The following is a 24273-nucleotide window of genomic DNA, read 5'->3' as shown; positions in this document are numbered from 1 at the left end:
AGCTGTACAAGATAGTATCTGTAGTACTAAAGGATTAAGCTTCCGTCACCTCAAACTGAGACAACAGAGTTGTAACTTGGCAGTGAAAACTTCTAACCTTTGCTTGTTCAATACCCAGAATTCCTAAATCCATGAAGGAGGGAGGTCTCTATTCCAGTCCCCTCCTCAAAGCAAGTTTTGGCTACTTAAGGCCTTGTCCATTGCATTTTTAGTAAGTTTAAGGACAGGGCTGTCTGGGCAGCCTTTCCAGTGCATGATCCCCCCTCACTAGAGGTCAAACCTTAATTACTTTATGTGAAGTTATTATTGTCATTGCAGAACTTCCATGCCAACTGTTTGGTACAAGAAAACAAAATGAGTAGAATTTTTTGTCCTGCAATATTTACAAGGTTAGTGTAGTTTTATTTCTTCTGCATATTACTTTTTCTGTGTTTTAAGTGCCAAGAAAAAAAATTTGAATGATAATGGAAGGTCTGTATATATAGATTCCTCTGAGCAAAGAAATGCAGCGGCCAGGTTTTCAAATTCACTTGCTTTCTGGTAGGAATTAGCTTTAGAATCGTACAGTTTTGAATCTCCCTCTGAAGTTAAAAGGAAATAAAACTCAACAATTTTGGGCTTTATTTAATTGCTTACTGTAAAAGTGATCAAGAAGCAAGAAGGTGTTGCAGGGAAAATAAAGACATGAGAATTCTCAAACTTCCCTGATCGTCATGTTGAAAACTTCATTGTGATTATCTTTGTAAGCTAGTATCTTTACTACTAAGCTGTATTGAAAATGTGAATACAACTAACTTCTCCAGTTAATCAGTTTCAGATGATTTGTTGATTTTAGAGCACTTCTAGTTACTACATAATAAGAGATTTCAAACTTGGAGGCTGGAAAGGTAAGAGTTTAGCAGGTTGTTTTTCCAGTAAAGTGTGAAATTAACTTTTAGAAAAAAAATCTCTTTTCAAAAAAGGTTAAGAGCAATTGCTGATAAGATGCTATTAGTTTTTCAGATGGTAAACTTTTTATCCCCCTTAGTGAACATATAAAAAATATCTTGAAGCTTGTAATGGCAGAGGTCATAATTCAGGCACTACAAAATGGTCTCTTGTTTGCCCTATAGCTGATTTGTATTTAATTTAAAGTCAGATTAGATTTTATGACTTTTTCAAGTTCATCTGAAATGTTTGATTGATAGACCAAAAAAATTTATTTTTTCAAGGTCTATAAAGAGCTGTATCTCAAAGTAAGTACAGATGCACTGAAGCATAGATAACTTGGGAAGGGATGCCAGTACATCAGTTAAATAATACAGTTAATAGGACAGTTGGTTCTTAGTTTATAGCTGTTATCTGGTTGGTGTTTGTGGTCTGTGTGTCTGTCTGCCTCTGTTCCCCTGGCCTCTCCAGACTGGGCATTGTATACTGATTCTGCCTGAATGGATGGTACTGGTGCAAGGTTGTGATGACAGCATTTCCTGAGAGTAGGGTTTTATAACAGATGTTTAGTGATTTGGAGGCACTGTATTTCCAGCACAAAGGACAAATCAGAGACTGTAATTACATGGCTTGAAATACTGTTCTTCCTTTTCAAGTATCATCCATATAGTAAGGAGTAATGAATGAAATGCTAGTTTGTGATGCTGATATAAACATGGCAAGTTTCCTTAGTTGTGTCTTCTCTGAAGTTGCTTTTGCTACCATTGTCCAAAAATTCTGATGTAAAAGAGAAAAGTTTCTGTTGTCAAAGACTAGAAATAACGATTACCTACGAAAGCAGCGTAAGGCATTTAGGGAAGGTCTAACAGGACAGTCTGATGAGCACTCTTAATCCCAAAGGAATGTGCCAGTGTGTTCCACAGAGAGGTAAAATAATCCAGGTAAGAATGGATACAAGCCTGCATCATCTAGGTGCCAGTAATAAAAAATACAAATGAGTGAGTGGAATAACTGCAAGTCGGTCTTGCAGTGTGCACTTGTACCATGTGAAAATGTTGTCCAGAAGTATCTTTAGGTAGTATTTAATTCTGAATTGTTATTCTGGCTGTGCAGTATTTTAAACAGGGACTTCTTATCTCATTGTGACCTGTTTCAGGTCACAATTTCTGTGCACCATGCAAAGTTAAGACATCACGCATGCAGGACAAAATGCCCAACACTGTACTTCTTTTCTGGAAGTTTTTTTGTGATTCCTGAAGTTGACTTTTTTGTGACATAGGGAGAATGAATTTTATGCTTGTGAACTGCATAATCTTAGGGGGGCAATTAATCAAAACAAAACTGCCTTTTTTTCAGAATTGCTTTCTCAAGGCATAGCACACAAATATTTGCTATTTGTATCTATGTATATTATATGAAATCCTGAAATTGTTATGAAGTTAGCCATCTGTTTTGGAGATGGACTACTTCATTGCATGTGAAATGGTGAAGTGGTGATCACCAGAATTCTGATGTGATACAACTATTTATTGAAGTATCTTAGTTGCTGAAATAGATGGGAATTATTTACATAGCTACTTTTGAAAGTTTTGCTCATCGGTATTTACTCCTTGCCAGCAGTAATTCAATATCAGTGGTATGTAATGCTGGTGTAAAATTATTTTCTGGGTTTAAAACAGAACCCTATATTGTGAGCTTTTCACTTACTTTCATCACATTAATTTTTGGCAAAACCTGTTTTTTCACATGTCGAAACAGGTATGCATTGCATACTTTGCAGTAGTGGACAAAAGCAGCATCAATATTATAAATGCACTTTATTTCTGTAACTAAAAGAAGATTTTGTTATGATTTTAAATTGTTTTCTCAGTCACAAGTTTAAATTCTTCTGCATTTGTTCTTTAGCAGATACTAAAGCTGGAGATGAACAGTGTAGTAGCAGCTTTCTGACAGAACCACACACTGTTAAAAATGAACACATGTAACCTCTATCTCCAAACAGGATAAGAAATTACACTCAAAATGTGTAATTTCTTGTATATTTGATGGAACCAGTAACTGTTATGCTTGAACTATGTATAGCATGTCAACTAATATAGTAAACATCAACTACGTAAAATATCCACTAGTTTTATCATGAAGGCACTTTTATTTAAAAAAGCAGAGCAGCAGATTGAACATAAGATACTGGGCCAGGTCCTTATTTTTGACTGTTCTTTCTGTATGCATACAGGAATCAAAAGTCATCTGTACCTGTTGAAAGCCTGAGGAAAATAAAAGTACACCTCACCCTGCCTTCTGCCATCCAGTGTGGACAGCAGAATTAAATCTTAACAGGTTGTTGCTGCAAACAGTTTCTTAGCTACTACAGTTACTTTAGGATGTATAAACCAAATTATAACAGTTACAGCTAGAGTACTTAATAAATTCAAGAGGTGTATAGCTAGAGAGGTAATATATTGGCAAAGTAACAAGAAAACAATGTTTGTAACTGCTTCAAAGCTTAGTGCAGTTTTTGGACACTTTATCGTGTAAGTTTAAGCAAATGTGATTACAATATAACATCTATGCAAATATAATACAGGCATCTATTTAAATATTTAATTTTCTAGCTACTGAAATTGTCCACTTTCAGTGGCTTTTTTTCCATTCTTTGAAACCAGTCATTTGTCTGGCACTCTAGAATCAGTACTGATTCTTGCTCCTCCTGGAATTCCAAATATACAGCCCCAGTGAAATTTTAGATCCAACATATAAAAGCCTTTAGGTAAAGGGCTTTTTTCCCCCCCTTAATAAAAAACCCCTACTTAGAACAGCTTTGTTATCTCACTTCCTTAGTAGCATCAAATTCATCCTCCTCATCCTCCTCTTCATCATCATCATCTTCCTCCTCATCCTCTTCTTCATCTCTTCTTAGCATTCTGCGGGAAATCTGCTAGAACAAAAATCCAACAAAAGGATATCAGCTGTTTGTTCTCTGCAAGCAAAAAATAATTCTCCAATGGCATTTTCAGTCTAAATGTTTGTAGGGATTTTATTTGTGAGAGGGGATAAGTTGTTTATTTATTAACTCTTCATAACATGTACACCAATGGAATGATACATGACACAGAATAAAAATATATAATGATTTTTAAAAGCTAAAATTCATGACAACTATTATAGGATAGGGAAAACGGTATTTTTATCCAATTAACGCTAAAAATCAACAAGATGCAAATAATTTTTTTCCTGGGTTGGCTGTTGAAACAGCAGGCTGAAGATGAGTAATCTTGTCTTGATGACATCAGACCTCTTCAGTTAAAAGCTCAGAACTATGGTGCTCTAAGCTTTTTACTTTTTTTTTCAAGAAAGAATTAGACAAACTTAGTAAGAGTTTGATTCATAGATGAACTTCTTTCCCTGCCCATCAGTGCTTTTCTTTAGAGTGACTCCTCTTTTTGGTTCATCAAACATTAAAAATAAGTGCCAGCTGCCAAGCTTTCATCTCATTTGACAGATTCTGCAGTCTGTACTTTTTTTTAATGAGGGCTCAATCTAATTCCTATTGAAGATAGATTTATCACAGACAATGCAACATTTACAATTTAAAGAGGGATATACATTTGGTTTTTTTTTTTCCCAATGAGAAAGAGAGCATTGAAGACAGTTATCTAAGTCATCTGGAATGCTTTTGAAAATTTTTTTCAGGTTCAGTAGTTCTCTAAGGGCATCTGCAGCTCTTATTTTGGTTATATTTTCTGTGTCTTCTCACATACAATGATATAATAAAAACTTCTGTACTGAAGACAGAGCTTGCCTTTGTTTTTTAAAGCAATGCCCTGTTTTCAAAGTCCTTAAATGCTCATTATTAAGTTGACTTCTGAGATTTTATAATTCATACAGCCATGTATGTAATGGTTTTTTTGTGTGTGCATAAAGCAAACTGTAGTCACTGGACTTCTAAAAGCAGAAAAATCCTTAGTCTTGTTGATGCTCACAAAGTACATAATTTAGCTCGAAGCAAATACTTTCCTGAACACAACAGAAAATGGAGTTAATCATTGGATGAAGCTGGGTTAATTTGTGCTGAAATGTCTAAAGCAGCAGCCTCATTCTGTGAAACAAGAAAAAGACAATGACAGTGATTTGTAATTGGAGTTTAAGGAATGCTGCAGATTGAGCCTGTTAAGGTGAAATGAATGTCACTGGGATAGACTAATTTTCTAAGTTTTATTTTCTAGTTCAGAGTATCTGAACTTCTTCAGCTGAACTTGCATCATATTTCTGAAGAAAAGCTAGTTTCCCCTTTCCTGAAATAAGAAGTGTTTTGGCTTTATGGCTTTTTTCTGCATGCTACTCAAATACCTCTGACCATGCAGCAATTAACTAAACAGTATATTAAATATTATCACTGGTGGTGCTAAGATGACTATCCCTAAGAACCAAACTGGATCAGGGAAGGAAAGTGAGAAAAGAAATTATGCAATTTAAATCCAAGTTATTGTGCCAAAGAACTAAAACATACCGGTATTGAAATTTAATTTTTCATAACTTAATGCACAAAAAGAATATGAAAATTTGTTGACTGTAAATAATTTTATGTAAAAATCAATTCCATCAGTTGCATGTAGGTGATGACTATCTTGGCTTAAGCAGTTCAGCTCCATGTTTCACTGCAGATGCTGCTACAGAAGCATGGCAATTCTCTCCACATCTTAGTGTTGGAACATTCAGATGCAGACGTTTTCAGTAATGGTTAAAATGATACTTTGCTGTCCTACAGAGTATCAGTGCAAAAGTTTGTTATATTTCATGCATATAGATAAAACCTGTGTAATAAACTTTGATTTAAAATATCTGGAAAAGATCATTTTGTTTTGCTATAGTTCTAAAATATAAGATGTATCAACCTGAATTGGTAAAGCAAAACGTTGAGGATAAATTGCCAAGTGAAGTGTTGTAAAATGAAGGACATAGCTTTTTGTAAAAAAAAGAATCAAGCCCAAGGAGCACTTTATGTTAAAAATCTAAAAATAATACAAAAAGTTAGTCCACAGAGCCAGAAATAAATTCAAGGATGGTATGTGTTAAATCCTCTGAAAAGTTCTGAATTGTGTTACTGGCACACTTTATTCTGTCTGGTATGCAGGTATGCAGTGACTTCCCACACTGTCCCCTCCCTACAGGTTAGAGTTTGTGTGTGTCTGTCTGTCCTCCCATGCCCTACAGACTTGGGCCGTGTGAGTCTGTGAACTGCTCCCAACAATATTTATACTGCTTTACATTGGAAATTGCGAAGTACTGCATTACAGTCAGTAAAGGATTACTGTGTAGCAGGAATCTAGATTTGTCAAACGTTTCAGAGTGAAAGATCCACAGAAAAGATAAAAACCTGAAAGTTTTTCTGAATACAGCATTTTTTCCCATGAGATGTTTGGTGGTTCCAAAGATTAGAGGCCTTAGTGTAATTCAGCACCATGCTATTTGCAGAATCAGGAAGGGCTGCCCTTTCTTCATGTCCTATGGTGACTGCATTAGTAGGGTGTTCCACCCCTTTTTTCTGCCATATAATCCTCCTCTGCAGACACACTGCACAGCCAAGTAAGATGACCTTATTTTGAACTGCATTGCAGTTTCCCTCTGAGTCTAGATGACTTCCTGTTCTTTTCAGGTAAGTGAGAGGTTATGAGAACACTAACACCCTAAGTTATAATTAAGAGAGCAGTTTAGGAAATGAGAAAGGTTAACTTGCAAGTTAGTCACCTCTGGGAGATACCAGTGTACACACTCAGTTTTCTCCTGTTTTGTGTTTTTTCTCTCTTACATTTTCTGAAGTAGCTTGAACATGAAATTTGCCGGAGTGATAGGAGTGGCAAGTTAGTCAAGGTAGTATCATGCACTGAATCACGAGGTTGTATCTCTTCAGATGACACAATTCATACTTTAAACAGTAGAACAGCTCAACTGTAATAATCAATCTGTTTTGTGTTGAGAGCAGAGAAGGTATAAAGTGTGTACAAAGTCAAGAAAGATTTTCCTTACTACAATATCAGTGCATGATTCTGGTCGAAGAAAAGTAAGACATACATTTTAAATGTGGCTTTGTCTTTAACTGAAACACTGGTAAGAATCATTGTAGTTACAGGATTACAGCTGCAATAAATTAAAAATAATTTAGCTATTTTACAGTGTCTGCAAGTTTACTGCTGTAAACAAAGAGATTTGCAAGGTAACTGGTCCAACAAGAGTGGCACTGTCTTCAACTGTTTCACTCATTTTTATCATCCTTTTCCTCATCACCTGCTGTGAACTTTCAGAGTATAAAAGGAGAGGTCTGTTAGTCATGGGTTTGCTCTTCTGCTAGAAGGTATCACAAGTCTGGATTAGGATCTGGTAGAGAGGCCACACTCTAGAATCTGAAATACTAGAAATGTGCAAGTACTTAAAGAATGCCACTACTCTTTCAAATAAGCTGCTAGATCTCTTCTCTGCAAGATGCTACAGTTGGTTGATGAAAGACCAAGTATTGTTGGAAATGGTATTTGTCAAAAATAAGCAACACGGCTTTAAAAGCTGAGGGGTTTTTCTCATCAATGATAAAGCTGCATTATCAAGAGCTTAATATGATATTTATATCATTTAAATTTTCTTTTCATATCTGATGGTCCTGAACTGAGTAAAGACAGTGGATCCATGTGCATTAGCTGAAAGATTATCTTCAGTAGAGGGTTAATACAGTGATTTAGTATGTAATATTTTTCTTACCTGTGCTGTTCTCAGTGAAGATTTTGAGGAGCCAGTTCTTTGCAGGGGGGACTTGGAATTTGCACGAACTATGTCTAAGCGAGACTGATAGTCTGGGGGATAAAGTGAGCTCCGAAAAACCTGATCAAATGGAGAAAGCTGTGACTTAGATGCTTGCAAGCTAAGAAGCGAGACTGAAGCTTGCAGAAATGCAGCACTGGACAATGAAACTTGATCTAGAGATACGCTAGATCAGCTGTAGTTTGGACTGATCACTTCTAGCTGAAACAGTGTCCTTGCTTAACCTGAGACACATCAACATACTTACGTGGTCAAGGTAAACATTCTTCGGAAGTTTGGGGGCATTTACACAGGGAAAACTGCAATGGTTTCCCACCAACGTAAGTAGCTGAGTTTCAGGCTAAGCTAGAAGTACGAACCCCAGCAAATCCTTCAGGCTATCCATTTCTTGCAAAGATGAACTCAGCCCCTTCACAAACAAATCCCTGCCATTGGTCACAACTGCATCAGAAAAATGTTACTTGCAACATGTACTACTCAAGAAAAATTTGGGAAACCTCTTAGCATACAGGGGAGACTGTAACATCCATTGTATTTTCATGTTATTTCAACAACCAATAAAGCTATTTGTGTAAGACTTTAAGTCAAAGAGATGGTATATTATGGTCAGTATTTTTATGAAAAGTAAATAATTGTCCAATTAACAGGAAATTTAAAATGATATTAGAAATTTGGTTGTGAAAGATGAAGTATTGACTTATAGGAGATTTCTGAATTGGTGCCATGTGACATGATGACTGTGAAACTAAAATAGCATGATCTTGCCATGGCATAGTTTAAATGAAGTAAAATTACCAAGTAATCTAAAATATGACTGTCACTGAAGACTCATGGTTTTTTAAGTATTGTGCTAACTTGGTTCTGAGCTATATCAAAATTATGACTGGTAGGATTTACAAAAAAAGACTGAAAATTATTCAACTTTTTGCCAAACCAAACATATATACACAACACGCATTTCAATGATACTAAGTTTAAAGGCTCAACATTGAGAAGAACAGCAAGAATTAATAAAGGACTGAAAAGCATATCTTGGGAAAGAGAGACTATAATTCAAATAGAAAAGAAAGGGGCGAGTTGAAGCTGGTTACTGCCACAAGCAAAAAAAACCAAAGTAGTAAATAACAAATGTCTCTTAATTCTAGAACAGCCTAATGAAAATTATTATAAGATGAAAACAAGCAAACAAAATTCAGGTTAGAAGGAGATCTTTAATGCAGTAATGAGTCTTTACATCATCTTATCACAGCAGTGTAAGATTTTTTCTAAGTGCATCTTTAGAGCAAGACTCACTGCAGAAGTGTTCTTTAAAAACTATGTTAGTTGAGCTTGGAGTGGCAGGTAATTTTGTGAGTCTCTTTTCTGTGTTTTGTGGGAAAGATTAGATTGCCACTGCAGTCGCTCTCTGCATGCTGAAGAAGTTTTTTCTGGAGTTTTTTCTGGAAACCTGAAATACTTGTTGCATTTTTCTGTGTGGGACTTGTAGCCCAACTGTGAAAACTGTTTTTATGTAGGAAGTAAACAGAAAAGCAAATCTCAATCACTCTTACCTCCAAATCTTCATTTTCATCAATATTTTGGATATTTTGGTAGGCAGCAGTATATATCTCTAAAGCTTTCCCATGGAACAACATTTCAATAGTTATAAATTCAGAAAATATGTTCTGAAAGCAAATGAAAAGAAAGATTGTCTTAATGCAGTAAAATACATTTGCACTTCAAAAATTACTCTATTCTATGTTTGGTATTTATATGATAGAAATAAATACATGCTACTTAGTATTTTATGTAGTAAGACTGAATTTTAGGAATTAAACATAAATGTTGGCTGGGCTATCACTTATGCATGATAATTAATAATATAATATGCCTGATAATAATAATATATAATTATTATTTTAATAATAAATTCTAAATAAATACTTCAAAAGTAAAGAGGAAACATTAGGAATAACATGTCTTACTGAAAAGTCACTTGATAATATCCAGTAAGTATTCACAAGATGCAGTCATTCAGAAGTTTTGCTATTTTGGAGGCAGACTTTTATAACAGGTTGAGGATAAATTATCTGTAGATTCTACACAGATCTGTAATTTACAATTCTGTGAAATATTCAGAAATACCATGACATTTGCATTTCACTGAATACACAATGTTGCTAATCTTGCCCCTATAACTATAGTAATCTTATCATGCAAGATGAAATGTGAGCACACATACTTTTATGTCCCTTATCTTCTGTTTCTCAAAATTATCAATGGTTTCCTCTAAATGCCGAGTTGTTCGAGTAGCATCCAGTGTTGCTCTCTGCAGTTCATTCTCAGCCTGGTAAAGTAATACAAAGGTGAAATTAGTCTTGCATTTGATACAAAGCTATTTGCTGTAATTGCCATGAGAACATTTAAGTCTTGAGTTTCCAAAACAATACATATCTGTGTTACAGTATTTGAAATCTGTAGCTTAGTGAACATATAAAGATGACTTCTACAGTGTTGTGACTTTGATGTGAAACATGAAAAATGATGAGCTGCAGCCAGTCAGGAAAGTCCCTCTGCCCTGATTCATTTTCTGTAATAATCTCGTGATAGTTTTCTGAGCCAGCCCTGACACCTCATTGACAACACAGTGACTGGGTTTAGGTATTTAACCCAGCACAGGCCAGAGTGGTGGATGAGCAGGAAGGATCACTCCTTGTTTTATACTGGACATCAACCTGCTGGGTCCAGAAAGAGACTTTCTCAATATAGTGTCATGAACCTCACCTTACTAAGATTTTATAAATTATTTAAATAGACAGCTATAGCAGAAGCTGGAACTAATGTACTTATCCTGTAAATATCTCAATCTTGCAGGCTAGAGTTATTGTAATTTTTAGATTCAAATGCATTTTAGGTATTGTATGTTTTTAGTATTTTTATTATTTAAAAATATTTTTATTATTAAAATATCTTATAAAAAACATCTTCAATAGGGCACTGTTAAGGGAACACATCAACCAATTCCTAACCCATAAATACACAGTGTTTCTTATTTTGTTTCTACAAAAAGCATTTTAATTAGATATAATTATGAACTTAATAGAAAGTTCACTACCATTTAATGAAAGAGATTGAAACTATTCTGATTAAGTGAAGTCTGAGAACTGTGTATATTACAAATTAACAATGTACAGTTAGAAGAGCTTGCACTTGAAATCAACAAGATTTGGGTCTAAACTTCTGTTATTTTCCATACATTATTGGTCAAACATCATACACTAGTGATACTTTCAGGCTCAGTCAGTAAGTATTATCACAAATCTATACTGTCATGAGATTTCAAAGTAGTATATGGATTAAAGACTGTATCCTATGGTCAATTTGAAGGGTTCTTCCCATTTTTACAAAACCACAACTTAAGATAGAATTTTTTTTAATGGAAAAAGACACCACAGGTTCAGTTCCTGTGATCTAGCTTTTTTTTTTTTCTTTTATAAAGAAACCTAAGGCAAAAGGCATGCCCTATTCAATTCTTTGACTGTAATCTGCTAATCTCATTTTACAGGGTTATCAGTTTGAAACAATCTCCTTTCAAAAATAGCCTAAAATCATAAGACCCAATTCTGCCATTACAGGGCAAACAAAATTGATAATAGTAGTACGTAAGGTCACATGTTCATCTCTCTTGATTTTGCCCAAACCACAGGAGGGAAGAAAAGAGATTTTGTGTATTTTCAACTTCTTCAATCAGTCACTCTGTAAGTGATGGCAACTATTATGCATATACAGCCCTTAGACATACAAATACAGTATGTTATTTCTATGATAATCAAATACATCTCCTCAGTACATCTTAGATTGGACATAATTTGTGCAGATATGCTTTGGGAGAGGAATTCTGGTTGTTTTAGGGTGAAGTGTCTAAAGTTGCAGAGCCTGCATAATTTGGACAACAGCAGTTTGGTATTTTCTCTTCTGAACACTCACCTGTGACTGGAAATATTAGTAAAGGAAAAAATGGCAATGTAACAACCAATATTCACGGACATGTTAATGTTCACTTCCACTTTTAATATACCGTGAAATATTCACCTTATTTGTTTCAAAATATTTAGTGCTATTATTATGTTGTCTAAAGCTTCTGGCTGTAAGATGTACCATTTTTTAGAGCTTTGCTAGAATTCAAGAATCTAGGGCAAAACATTTCAGGACAGCTGTTTGTTTTGAACTTTTGAGGGTTTGGTTATTTATTTTTAAAAGAATAACATAAAAAGCAGGCAACCTACAATTTTGCAGACTTCTTCAGTGAAAAAAATCTATTTTGATCTACAGAAGTGTATTTTTGTATTTTTAAAAATCTGGTAATGTTTTCTTTTCAAAGTTGTGCTAATTGTAAGATGGGAGTGAGTACAGATCCTTTGCTGTCTGTGGCTGAAGTTGTTCACTGCTGCAATATCGCAGTGGCTCAAGAATAAGAGAACCCCTGCAGGAGCCCAGCTACTGTGCTCTAATGTGGGAAAACTTCTCAGACCTGAAAGCTGACCTGCACACACCCTCAAAAGCAAATGAACACATTCCTACTCCTAATACCTTTCTATGCATTTTGTGTCAATCACTTTAAAATGCAAATAGGCGGCATTTGGTGCCTTTGCCATGTGCAGAATCAGACTGTACTGAGATTTTATAATTTTTCAGCCAAAGCCTTCAGTAGAGAAAACAGGTGTTACAAGAAGCTAAGTCACAGAAGAGTATTTGGGAGTATTTGGGAGAAGCTTAGAAAAGAAAAAGAAGAAATTAACTAGGTGCCAGTGACATACCCATGAAATGAAATGAAATGGGAATTAGCTTGAGGGAGACAAATGGGACCAGTTTCCCTTTGGGGAAAACAGCTTATTGTTATAATTTACTCTCTTAATTTCAAGAAAAGAGAGCTTTGCAACTCAAGTTCTAACCCTGTGGCTGACACATATCTGTCTTGATTACATGACGAATTCTAATTAGCCATGACTTGTTTTAACTGATTTGATTAGTATTAAATGGAAATTCTCTGGCAGAGACAAAAATAAAATGTATTTCTCCTGTGTTGCGTTTGACCAACAGAGTAATTTTCACTCTTCCTACAGTCTCATGCCCCAGTCACTAGAAAGATCCTGAAGATTCTGAAATAGAGTTGTTAAAACCCAACAATGATCAGGACTGCTTAACTCCCAAGTCCACCACAACAATGTAAAAAAACAGTAAACAGCACATCATGAACCTAGATCCTGAATCATAATACATAAGCATAAAGGAACTGAAGTAGGATTGCCTCTATGCCATTTAATTTGGCATTCTCTAGATTCTGATTGCTTCAAAATTTGAAACTTTGATGAGATTTTAATGAAATTCTAATTCAGTTTGATGAAAGCTTAATTTTTCCTGCTGTGATACAGAATAGTATACTGGGGTGGGTCTTTGGAAAGGAAGAGTAGTCTGAGTATTCTACTAACAGAATTCTGTATTCTACTAACTTATCCTTTCATGCAATGGAGAAAACTCATATCCTGTCTAGGTACCAGGAAACACAATTACCAAAATGGCAGGGAGAAAAATAATAAAACAATAAATTCACAGAAATAAAAAAGGAATTGTCTGATTACACTTACTTTCAAAAACTTCCAAATTCCTAGATGTAATCTATGCCTACCTCTCTTGCATAAACATATCAAATAATTTCTAGTTTCTTTTCAATTCAAAAGTTAGTAACTACTGTTCTGTAGCAACTGTAACTCTTCATGAAGTTTAAGAAAAGATTCAGCATTGGAAACAGTCCCTCTAAGGAGCATTATTGTTTCTACTACTTCCTAAGCATAACAGTTTAGTTCCCAGGAAATTTTAAAAATATTTCTCATAGTGACTAGAAATGCAGGATACAATAATGTGTAGATCTGATGGATTCCGCTGGCGTGTCTTTTCCAGTTGAGATAATTGCTTGGCTTCTCGGTTCTTTGCTGTTAAAGTTGCTTTAAGATCATCCTGGAAATAAAATGTTTTAGACATGTTTGAAATACATCTGGGATAATGCAAAATATGCTCTCCTTCATACATGCATTGTCTAGAATACACAGACAAAACTTCTGCTTTGAATAGAAACAGATTTTAGTGATCTGTTAATTGGTCCTACGAAAGAGAACTCAGTGGAGACTGAGAGAGTTTAGCACCTTGTGCAACTCCCTATAGCACATGCTGTAATTGAAAATGTGGGGAAGGAAAGAAGCTATTCACAGCTTTACATGAAAAGTGTAGCAGATGGTCAAAAGCATTAAGAAGGCAGACTAATTTCTGACTTAGCAATAGAATAAATGTACTTAGAAATAAAAGCAGCGCCAAATAGTGGCATCATAAAAAAACCAAAAAAACAGGCAGCAGTCAGTACCAAGGAGAAATCATGAACAAAATGTAACTGCTGTCACCAGTCCACTGCCAACTGCTGTCACTGCTGGCAGTGGAGCTGCTGAGGGGGCTGGAGCAGGAGTCTGATGAGGAGCTGAGGGAGATGGGAGTGTTTAGCCTGGAGGAGGCTCAGGGGGAACCTTATCACTCTCTACAACTCCCTGAAAGGAGGCTGTAGCCAGGTGGGGGTCAGCCTCTTCTCCCAGGCAACCACTGACAGGATGAGGACATATAAGCTGCTGCAGGGGAGGTTTAGATGAAATATTAGGATCTTTTTTTCCATTGGAGGGGTGGTTAGGCATTGGAATAGGCTTCCCAGGGAACTGATGGAATCACCATTCTGGAAGTGTTCAGAAAAGGTATCAATATGGCACCTGGGGACATAGTTCACTGGTGAACATGGTGGTGCTGGGCTAATGGTTGGACTCAATGATCACAGAAGTAATTTTTAACCTAAACAATTCTGTGCTACAAGGTACCATAGGAATTCCATGGCTGAAAAGGTTAAACTGCATATTTATATATATGCATCCAGTTAAAGCTTTTAAAACCATTTGAAACAAAATACATCCAAATAATGATGTAGCTGGAGAAGATAAAACAACTGATCTAGGAAAGGCAGAAACTGTTGATAACTGTTTTTGCTCATTTCAAAGGAGATGTATATATACTTCTAGGAAGTACATTTCCAAAGTATGTATTTCTAGGAAGACCTGTGACAATTTAAGAATATTCATCTACCAGTTTTCTCAAATTTTTGTTCATGCTATAAAACTGTGTATTGCAAACTTTATATAATGGACTGTAAGATTAACAGTCAAGTATTTGTCACTCCACTGCTGCTGGTATGAAAAGGGTCATTAATTTTAAAAGGAGCAGTAGTTCAGAATAAGCAGAAATACAGTCTAAAGTCTAACAAAATCTGAAGCAGGATTTGGCATGCATTTCAAATCACATTTTACTCTAAAAATACCACTTCCCATTTATTTACAAGTCCAAATTGGAGTTAGATCTATTAGAAACTATCACATTGGGAAGTCGTCTAGGCTCCTTCCTTGGATTTCACAATTTTAATGCTTGTATGTCTCCATCACTCAAAAGGATACGCAACTAAGAATGTGTCTTTCAGGAAGTTTTGTGTTCCTGTGACCAGATTACTACTCAGTGACAAGCAGAAGATTGCCAAGTTTCACAATGCTGTGTTCCTTTAATAACGAGCCTGCACATGAGGTCAGGGTCAAAACATGCAGCTTCTTCTATCTCTATCCTTGCTTTCTGTGTGTCCTTGTATATAACTGTCATTTTGCTTCATCTCTAGGGAAAAAGAGTCGCTTCGGATAATAAAAACTGCTTCATCTTCAGCCCATCAAAACTGACTTCACTGCTCTTCTTCCAGAAGGGAATTTACACCACCTCTAAGGTCAAAGACTACTGAAAAGGCCTTCTGCTTTTATGAAAACCATGTGGCTACAAGAAAAGAAAGAATAGAAATTTTCAAAATTGTTTTTTTCCAGCTTTAAATTTTAAAGGTGGAGGAAGAGAATAGAACGTATTTATTTTTGAAACAACAAAGTTTTCTATCTAATGGTCACAGCTGCATGTTTAGTGCTATTTAATGACTGAGCCCTGTTAACAGCACTGACTTTCTAGGCCCACTTAAACAGTCAATCAGATTTACCACTGTGGCTTGAAAGGGTTCTGACTTTCATTCAAAGTGTACTTGAGGATGCAACCAGGAACAGAGTTGCCAAAAAGCAGAAAAGTGAAGATATATAGAATAATGAAACAGAAATAAATCCTCATATCCTACATTTAAACCATGTTACAGGACAAGAATATTGTTTTTGCTTCCACTGAAGCTATTCAGCATCACAAACCAGAACAATGAATGAAACAACTTTACTGCATTAGCAGATAAAGGACAACACTGCTCTGACTGACCTGGGCCTCTATAAAGCATTTAACAGCACAGGACATTGATGACTTACACCACAGAAAAAGCAACAGTTGTTTTTAGATAAAGCCCAGAAACACTGCTGTGTACTTCCTGGAACAGATCCAGTAAGTAAGTAGCAGTGAGAACATCCCCTTTATAGAGAGTAGCTATAATGACATACTCTGCCTGATTTTACCTAGTCAGCTAAAGCAGTCCTAGAACTAGCAGCTTGTGCTAGATTTACATGAGTGACAAAATTTCCTTTGTCACTAAATATGTCCCAGTGATTATAGATAATAACTGAAGAACAGGTAGTTGAAGTTTTAACCAAGGTTTATGGGCAATGTGCCATGGGAAAAAAAACCCCACTTAATGGCCTACATCTTTAGTGAACTCTATCTTAGTTGAAAGGTAAACTTGTAAAATAGTTGATCCCATCTACAGTTTAAAAATGTTCTTGCGCTCCTCAGTGTAGCTAAAATAAACGTTACGCAACGCTTTCTGACATTCTGCAAGACAAAGACCACAGGAAATTCAATTCACTGTTGCAAGCAGTGACTTGGTTTCAGTTGCTTCTGTCCTCAGCATTACTGGCTATCAGTGGCAGTGCAACTCAAGGCAGACTCTTCAATGCTTTGGAAGGCCCACACGCTGCTGTCATGTTTTGTGTGTCCTCAGCATCCCTACAGCCACAAACACAGGAAATTTGTGTTCCACCCTCAACATTCATACCCCACAAAGTACCCGGTTCTAGATCTCACAAACTGAGTTTCAGAGTGACCATTAAGATACCGGGTTTTAAACTCTATAGTCTACAGCTCTGCTAAGGACTACCATGGGTAGTCCTACTCAAGTGCAGAAGGCATTTCCTTCACTATCATTTCTCTAACCACCAAGTGAGGTAACTGTGCAGTAAGTTCCAAACAATACTTGGTTCTTCACCATATGGGAAAAAAACCACTACCAAAGGTCCACTCAAATTAATCATGATGAACACACCGCAAGATTTTTGTTTTGGTATTTTTGTAAAATACCATCTGATAATAATAATTTAAGCTTTTGATTTATATAGATTATGGTACAGACACACACATCAATTATAGATTTGAGTTTGCAGGATTAAGGTAATCTATGTATAAGATACAAGTATGATGAAAATCTAATTTTAGAATCTGCTTATTAAAAATTTCTAGCTCAAGCTTATCTTTCCTGGAGAAAAGAAACTCATAGATATTTTAAGGGACTATCTCAAACCCCTGTTTTGAAAATATAAGTGAATGAAGAGAGCTCAGATTTTTGTGTATCTTCAGGTCATCATGATGACTTAACAGAGAGGGATTTAGGCCAGTAACTACTTACCAGGTTCAAATGTGTTTTCTAAGTTATGAACTTCAATTTAGAACATAGTTCTGAGTTAGAAAAGCTGTTAAAGGCAGCATATTGATGACTAAGAACCAAAGTAGTAGTAGTAGCAGTAACAATATTATCACCATCATTATCAAAATGAAACAATAATAAATTACATTATTTATAAACAAAAAGTCCTGAATTTACACTATCCAGGAAGTTTCATACTAATGCCTCTTCGGAGCATTTGCTTGTGCTCAAACAGACTGAATATTCTTATCTTCACATAAAAGCTCTTTCCTCCAATATATATATATAGCTTCAGTTCAGATGTCTAACTGCATAATTAAGTTAAACTGATAACTGAAATATGAAAAATCAGAACCCTTTTCCCCATAAACAAAAAGTTTTCAACTGAGTGGCCAGGACAGTGAAATGTACCTTGTGAGTAAACACATGTTTAACCTACCCTTTTAAGTTTCACTATGGTCCCGTAACATTTCAGAGGTTCCACAACTTTGGCTTCCAGCCTGTCAACCTAAAAAAGAAATCACAAGGTTGCTAAAATCATCCATATCCACAGTGTGAGGAAAGGGGAAATCGATTAATTTAACAGCGACTCCTCTTACTACGAATTAAATCAATGTACACTGAAAAAATATTAGGATAAGAGTTTTCAAAAATTTTGTAAAAACTACAGTCAAGTAGATTAACCAAGAAGGAATTTGTTTTCTGAAGAGCTCAAGCTGATTTCTAGTGGAATTCCTATTTTTAAAATTAGATAAGGATAAATGAAACATGGAAAATGATGAATATATCAAACTGAGTAATAAATACATCCAACATTGCATCTGTAGTTTTCTATCTAAAGATCAGTGTATTTGCTCTACATGTACTGATACATTATGGACTAAGCTATCTTTGCTATTAAATATACTGTACAAAATGGAACACTTCTTAAAAATAATGGCAACAGCATCACTGGTACTGAGTGCACTAAAAATACCATACAGGGTATGTAAAATGCATAAATGCTCTCACAGATGAGTGGTTCTGAATTTTTGTTTCAGTTCTCCTAGTCAGAAAAACAGCTACATATAGTCAGACAGGCAATAGGATAAGACCTGCTTGTCAAATCTGACAAAACTGTCTGAGTGGCCCCAGAGTAATCTGCCAATGAGTTTTGGACCATGAGTGAGTCCTGTGGCCCATGGCTGTTACATCCAGATTAGAACAAGGTGCACACTCTACTGGGAAGGGATGGTTCCCTCTATACTGGTAGGTAGTCACCAGTCAGCCAGAATCTATGCCAGGTGAGCAAACGTTTCTCCTTGATACCATCTACCAGTGCATTGCCAAACAATTTCACTTGAACTGCCAATGGAATAAAGGAATAGGGCAGTAAGGCTCTAAACAACACATGTTACAGATGTACCAAATCACCTGCCCATGTGATACCTCATACCTCAGTATTTATATATCTAGCACTGCAGCCACAGACCAGAAATTGGTAATTCTTATAAGCTTATTTTCTCTTGCCCTCTTTGTCAGCATACAGGAAAACTGTTACATGACTTGATGCCCAGAAGAAACAAAGCTGAGATCATATATTTTGTTTGCAGGAGCAAAGGAAATCTTGATTTAAAGACTAAAAGCTTCTCTTTTCCTTTGCTGCTTCTGCCTTTTTTCTTTCAGAGGGCAGTGTTGGTTTACACACAAGCATGGTAGGAGGATGCAGGCCAAATGTCAGTTAAAAAACCACAGATTTAAATCAACAAAAGCAAAACTCAAGCTGTTACATATGTACCTCAAAATTACAGGTTCATAGTTTAATGATGAAAACAGAGAGATCGTGCAGTTTGAGTTCACATTCACCTTTGGCCACAATATAAATTTAACAGGAGAGGATAATTTGCTATTACATCAGTTGAAGCATAAGGACCTACATGTGGCTCAGCTGGAGTCAGCTGTATAAGAGCTTATGGAAAAATAAAAATTGCACACACCCTAAGGTTTCCTATTACTTCTTAAAAATCCCTCCCTAAGCAGATTATTAAAGATCCACACATCTTTCTTGCATTTCAAACTCTCTGACTCTCTGCTTCCCATATTAACTACTTCTAAAAGGTTTTCTTTTTCCACTTTGTTATTATGAACTTGCAATGCTCTCCAAAATAAAAAAGTCCTATCTGAAGACATAAACAATGCCAACTACTTCAGTCTCTTTTTTGAACTATAGTGGGTCTTAGCTGTTCAAAATATAAATGGGAATTTTCTACTAATGGGAATGTTCTACTAAAAGAATAGATACATACTCCAAAAACTAGTATATGTGAATAAATTTTTCTTTATCTCAGTATTTTGAAATCTGCATCATAAGTTCCAGTTTGACTGGCACCACACATCAATGTGTAATTGGCATAAACACCTTCCTTTACACTCTCACTCATCTAGCAGAAATGTCACTATATAGTCATATATGATCCAAATCAAGTTTGTACTAATGTTGAACTACAAACTTATGAAACCTACAGTGGTCCCTGATGGTACCTCTTCAATGCTATTTCTGATAATGCTCACCAAAAGGAAAATGACTGATTTTATGTCAGTTGCTGCTAGACAACTCGTCACACAACTGAAAAAGAACACTTTATTAACCATAAATCATAATCTAAAGTCTAAGACTAATAAAAAAACCCTTGCTCTTTCTCAAATACTTTAAGTGTTCATAGGTATAATTTTGCTAACTTCAACAGGACTAATTTTAGACAGTTTTCCCTGAAGTGATTAGGAAGGTAAATGATGAATGCTTTGGCAGCCTATCCTGCTCAGACATTAATGTATTTAGATGTGTTTTCTCCTGTTTCTCTTCTGATTGCAGAATACGATTTCCCTTTTAATCACAGATAAGTAACTGAAAAGTTCAGATGGCAAACACAACATGTGCAGCTTTAATTTTGTACCTCTGCCTGGCGATAATCCTGAAGTCTGGAAAATTCATCTGCAAAGTTTTTCAGTCCAACTTTTAAGTTTGGTGTCTCTGTAGCTGCATATGCATATATTTCATTTACTAGAAGATCTGCTTTGTCTCGTAGTCTGGCAGTTTTACGTACATATCCAGCAAATATTTGGCACAATTCACCAAAATGTTTTTCCACATTTGAAACAGCATCTTGCATTTGTCTAGTCTGATTGTCCCTGGATACCAAAGAAAAAGAAGTGAAAAATAAGAAGGGCAGAAATGTTTACAACACATACAGAAGAAAAACTATATAATTATACTATTAATAATTTGGATGTCTCAGTGCAAAGTAGAAATTTATTCTGAAAAAGAGAAGGTTTTAACCGTAATATGTGCTTATTATGAATGAATAACAAACAAAAAAGCTGATTTACACTTAAAGATTCAATAGTTGAAAACCCAAATCACAAAAGTCTGCTTGGAAGCTTTCCTCCTGCATTTAAGCAAAAGCACAATATTACTAATGGTATTAGTTACCAATGCAGTGGTAATGCCTGCAGTCTCAAACAAGACTTCTGCATGACCACCCCTTCCTGCAACAATCTGCAATCTGAACAGGCAAGGCAATGGCTGGAGAAATTAGGCAGTAGAGGACAAACTGGCAAAGGTATTCAATGTTCTTTAAATTGCAAACAGTTACCAAACTGCACTACAGAGAATAAATACCACAGAGAATTAAAGAAGAAAAGTGAATGGACAGAAGAGGTGAAAACTCTAATACCACTGAAAGGACATTTATCACACTAATAAATTACTTTCTTTCAAACTATATAAATCTAATTAATTTATCTGATCCAATGCCTGTATGTTTCATTATTAATTATTTAGATACAGTAACTCACATACTTCACTTTGTATTTTCCTTTCATCTCCCTGTATTATTTGATGGTCATGTGAACTCATGCCAGTTGTTGATCTGAGTGAACCAGGTCTAAGACAATTCAGCTAACAGAACCTGCCAGACACCGGGTCCTAAGAAGTCTCTAGGGTGTAACACAAGGTTATCGATGTGAAGTGCTAGCATTTCCTGCAAGAGAATTCACTCCTACCACCATCTTGACAAGGGACAGAACCAAAAACTTCCTTCATATCCTCAAGCTATCCCAATACTGCCGACCAATATTTAAATACTGACTTCATATCAGGATACATGATGATCAGAAAAATTCAAAGAAATTTGGTACTTTGAGACTAAACAACAATGCAATCAATTCAAATGAGGAACACCGTTACTTCAGGAAAAGTATTTCATGCCAAAGTTCTGCCTTGGGCAAAAACCCACTTGGGCTGCTTCATGGCAAGCTGTCTGGAAGATTGTTTAAAAGAGATTCCATTAAGGTTAAAAAAACAAACAAGGAAGTTATTCAGTCCCCCAGGACATGCGGGAGCACAGAACCACTTGAATAGGGATGGTTTCACCAGGTGAGTAGGCAAGTAAGAATTTCATTAAGTACTAATAAACCTGTTTTTCAAAATTATACTACCTCATAAGATCTTCAGTAAAAGGTATGTATTTCCTATTTTCATGAAGGATTATCATGTCAAAAAGTGTTCCCCTCCAGGAGGAAGACGTAATCACCCACCTTACAATTCAGATCTTACAGTACACCCATGCAACTAGTACTTAATTTTGGGATGTGAAACACGACGTTTTCTTATATGGCGGTGTAAAAGTTTTTATTCCCCCCTCATTATCGCAACCGCTTAGAAATGCCCACAGAATTATTCGCGAGAAGTCCAAATAAACACCGGCAGCACATCTTTACTCCATCTCTGCACAGCACACCAGGCCTGGAAAAGTTTCGCGGCCTTTGCCGGAGAAGGCAGAGGGCCCTTCTGCAGGGAGGCAGATGCGCTGGGAAGGGCCGGGCCCGCACCGCTCCCCGAGCCCCGCGCGGCGCGGGCGCTGCTCCGAGCGGGGCCTCCTCCCCCCGCAGCCCGGGGCCGCCCCGGCCCTCCGCGCCCCGTACCTGGCGTCCAGCCCGCGGCCCAGCAGCATCATGGTGGCGATCGCGGCGGCGGCCGGCGGGAAGCAGGGAGGCAGGGAAGGAGGGAAGCAGGGAAGGAGGGAAGGAGGGCGGCGCTCCGCGTGCGCTCGGTTTCCATGGACACCCGGCCGGCCCCGCCTCCGGCCTGCGGGACGGGCTGCGGCAGCTCCGCGATCGGAGGCGCCGCGGGGAGAGCGCGCAGTGCCAGGACACCGCAGTCAGTGCGGCGGGAAAGGAGCGCCGGCATGGATCATCGAGTCCAGCCTCCGACCGAGCACCAGTGTCAGCTGGAACACGGCACTGAGTCCTGATTTCCTCCAACACCTCCAGGGACTCCACCACCTCCCTGGGCAGCCCGTTCCAGTATCTAATCACTCGTTCTGTGAAGAAATTCCTCCTTATGTCCAACCTAAACCTCCTCTGGCGCAGCTTAAGACTATGTCTTCTTGTCCTATCACTCGTGGAAGAGGCGGACCCTTGTCTGGCTGCCGCCTCCTTTGAGGGAGCTGTCCAGAGCCCTGCGGTCCCCATGAGCCTCCTTTCCTGCAGGGCTAACGCCTCTGTTCTCATTTAACTCCCGGCTCCCTCAGCCGCTCCTCACAGGATTTGTGCTCCAGACCCTTCCCCAGCTCCACTTCCCTTCTCTGGACACGCTCCAGCTCCTCAATGTCCTTCCTGAACTGAGGGGCCAGAACTGGACACAGCATTGAGATGTGACCTCACCAGTGCCCAGTGCAGGGGGACAATCCCTGCCTGATCCTGCTGGCCACACCATTGCTGGTACAGGCCAGGATGCCATTGGCCTTCTTGGCACACGCTGGCTCATGTTCAGCCACTGTCAACCAGCACCCCAGGTCCATCCTCAGGGGCAGCCTTTCAGCCACTCTTCCTGCAGCCTGCAGCACTGCAGGGGGTTGTTGTGACCCAAGTGCAGGACCTGGCATTTCACCTTGTTGAACCTCATACAGTTAGTCTTGGCCCGTTGATCCAGCCTGTGCAGGTCCCTCTGCAGATCCTTTCAACACTCCTGCCCAACTTATTGTCATCCACAAATTTATTAAGGGTGCATTTGATTGCCTCATCCAGATCATCAGTAAAGATACTGACCAGGACTGAGATCTGTACTGATGCCTGGGGGACACAGGTAGTGACTGGTGCTACCCCCACATGAGCCCACCCAAGGGCAGGGGCAGGGTCTGTTCAAGGACAAGTGCACTGTCAGGGCCTGGGCTGATACAGAGGCAGAAAGCCAGAAAGCACAAACCTCTCCCACTACAAAAAAAAAAAAAAAAAAAAAAAAAGCCAACTTTTCTTGACCTAAGGGAGAGCTCTCAAGGTTGGCAGCCATGGGAAAAATCCCATGGAGCACCAGAAAAGATCTTAAAAAAAAAGAACAAACCAAAACCAAATGATACTGAAAGCATGAAAAAACCCCTAATCCCCTCTCTGTAGTGTATTGGGAATGTGGCTTCAGGACTATGTGACCATGATCCTGTCAGAGTCCCTGCACATGCTGTATGAGACTAATGCAGAAAAGAGGAGAGTGGGAATTGTGCTGTGTCCAACACGAACACATCTGATATTACAGTGGTCCATGAGAGCTTGTTGGACAACTGTAAGCATGCTACCACAGAAATATGTGGCAACAACTTCATACAGATAACAAAGTTTAATTTGCAACTACAACCAATGGCCAAAAGTAATGAACAAGGTGTTCCCATGGCATTTAACAGGTTCCAAGTTTGGTGTACCCATTGAGATTTGTTGCTACACAAGATGTATATGTGCACACACATACACACACATACACAAAGAGATCTCTCACTCAAGCGTAT

The 24273-nt window shown here is 37.5% G+C and overlaps 1 protein-coding gene across 5 annotated transcripts; it reads right to left on the bottom strand.

Moving 5' to 3' along the window:
- Positions 1–3053: 3053 nt before the first annotated feature.
- Positions 3054–22569, bottom strand: CIBAR1 (CBY1 interacting BAR domain containing 1). 5 transcript variants are annotated; one of them, XM_033071532.2, is made up of 9 exons: positions 22421–22569; positions 20392–20626; positions 17898–17966; positions 13627–13728; positions 11701–11706; positions 9956–10060; positions 9285–9398; positions 7675–7794; positions 3054–3862 (listed from the first exon to the last, which is right to left on the bottom strand). In XM_033071532.2, exons 1-9 carry the CDS (start codon positions 22450–22452, stop codon positions 3749–3751), a joined length of 897 nt encoding a protein of 298 aa, XP_032927423.1. In that variant the 5' UTR covers positions 22453–22569; the 3' UTR covers positions 3054–3748. The 5 variants fall into 5 exon arrangements, with proteins under 5 accessions (XP_032927423.1, XP_032927762.1, XP_032927840.1 ...); XM_033071871.2 differs by lacking the exon at positions 7675–7794 and having other exon boundaries at positions 22421–22543; XM_033071949.2 differs by lacking the exon at positions 7675–7794 and having other exon boundaries at positions 3054–3859; positions 22421–22542.
- Between the last annotated feature and the right edge of the window lie 1704 nt (positions 22570–24273).

Source organism: Catharus ustulatus, chromosome 1, assembly GCF_009819885.2.
Source record: "Catharus ustulatus isolate bCatUst1 chromosome 1, bCatUst1.pri.v2, whole genome shotgun sequence".
Taxonomy (NCBI): domain Eukaryota; kingdom Metazoa; phylum Chordata; class Aves; order Passeriformes; family Turdidae; genus Catharus; species Catharus ustulatus.
This window is presented reverse-complemented; position numbering and strand designations above follow the sequence as displayed.

What these genes read in the sequence shown, in the direction of transcription:
- CIBAR1 (XM_033071532.2), bottom strand. Translation starts at nt 22,452, where the DNA reads ATGATGCTGCTGGGCCGCGGGCTGGACGCCAG. An exon ending in GGCCGCGGGCTGGACGCCAG is followed by an intron (nt 20,627 to 22,420) that starts GTACGGGGCGCG and finishes TTTGGTATCCAG; the next exon opens with GGACAATCAGACTAGACAAA. An exon ending in AGGATTATCGCCAGGCAGAG is followed by an intron (nt 17,967 to 20,391) that starts GTACAAAATTAA and finishes TTTCTTTTTTAG; the next exon opens with GTTGACAGGCTGGAAGCCAA.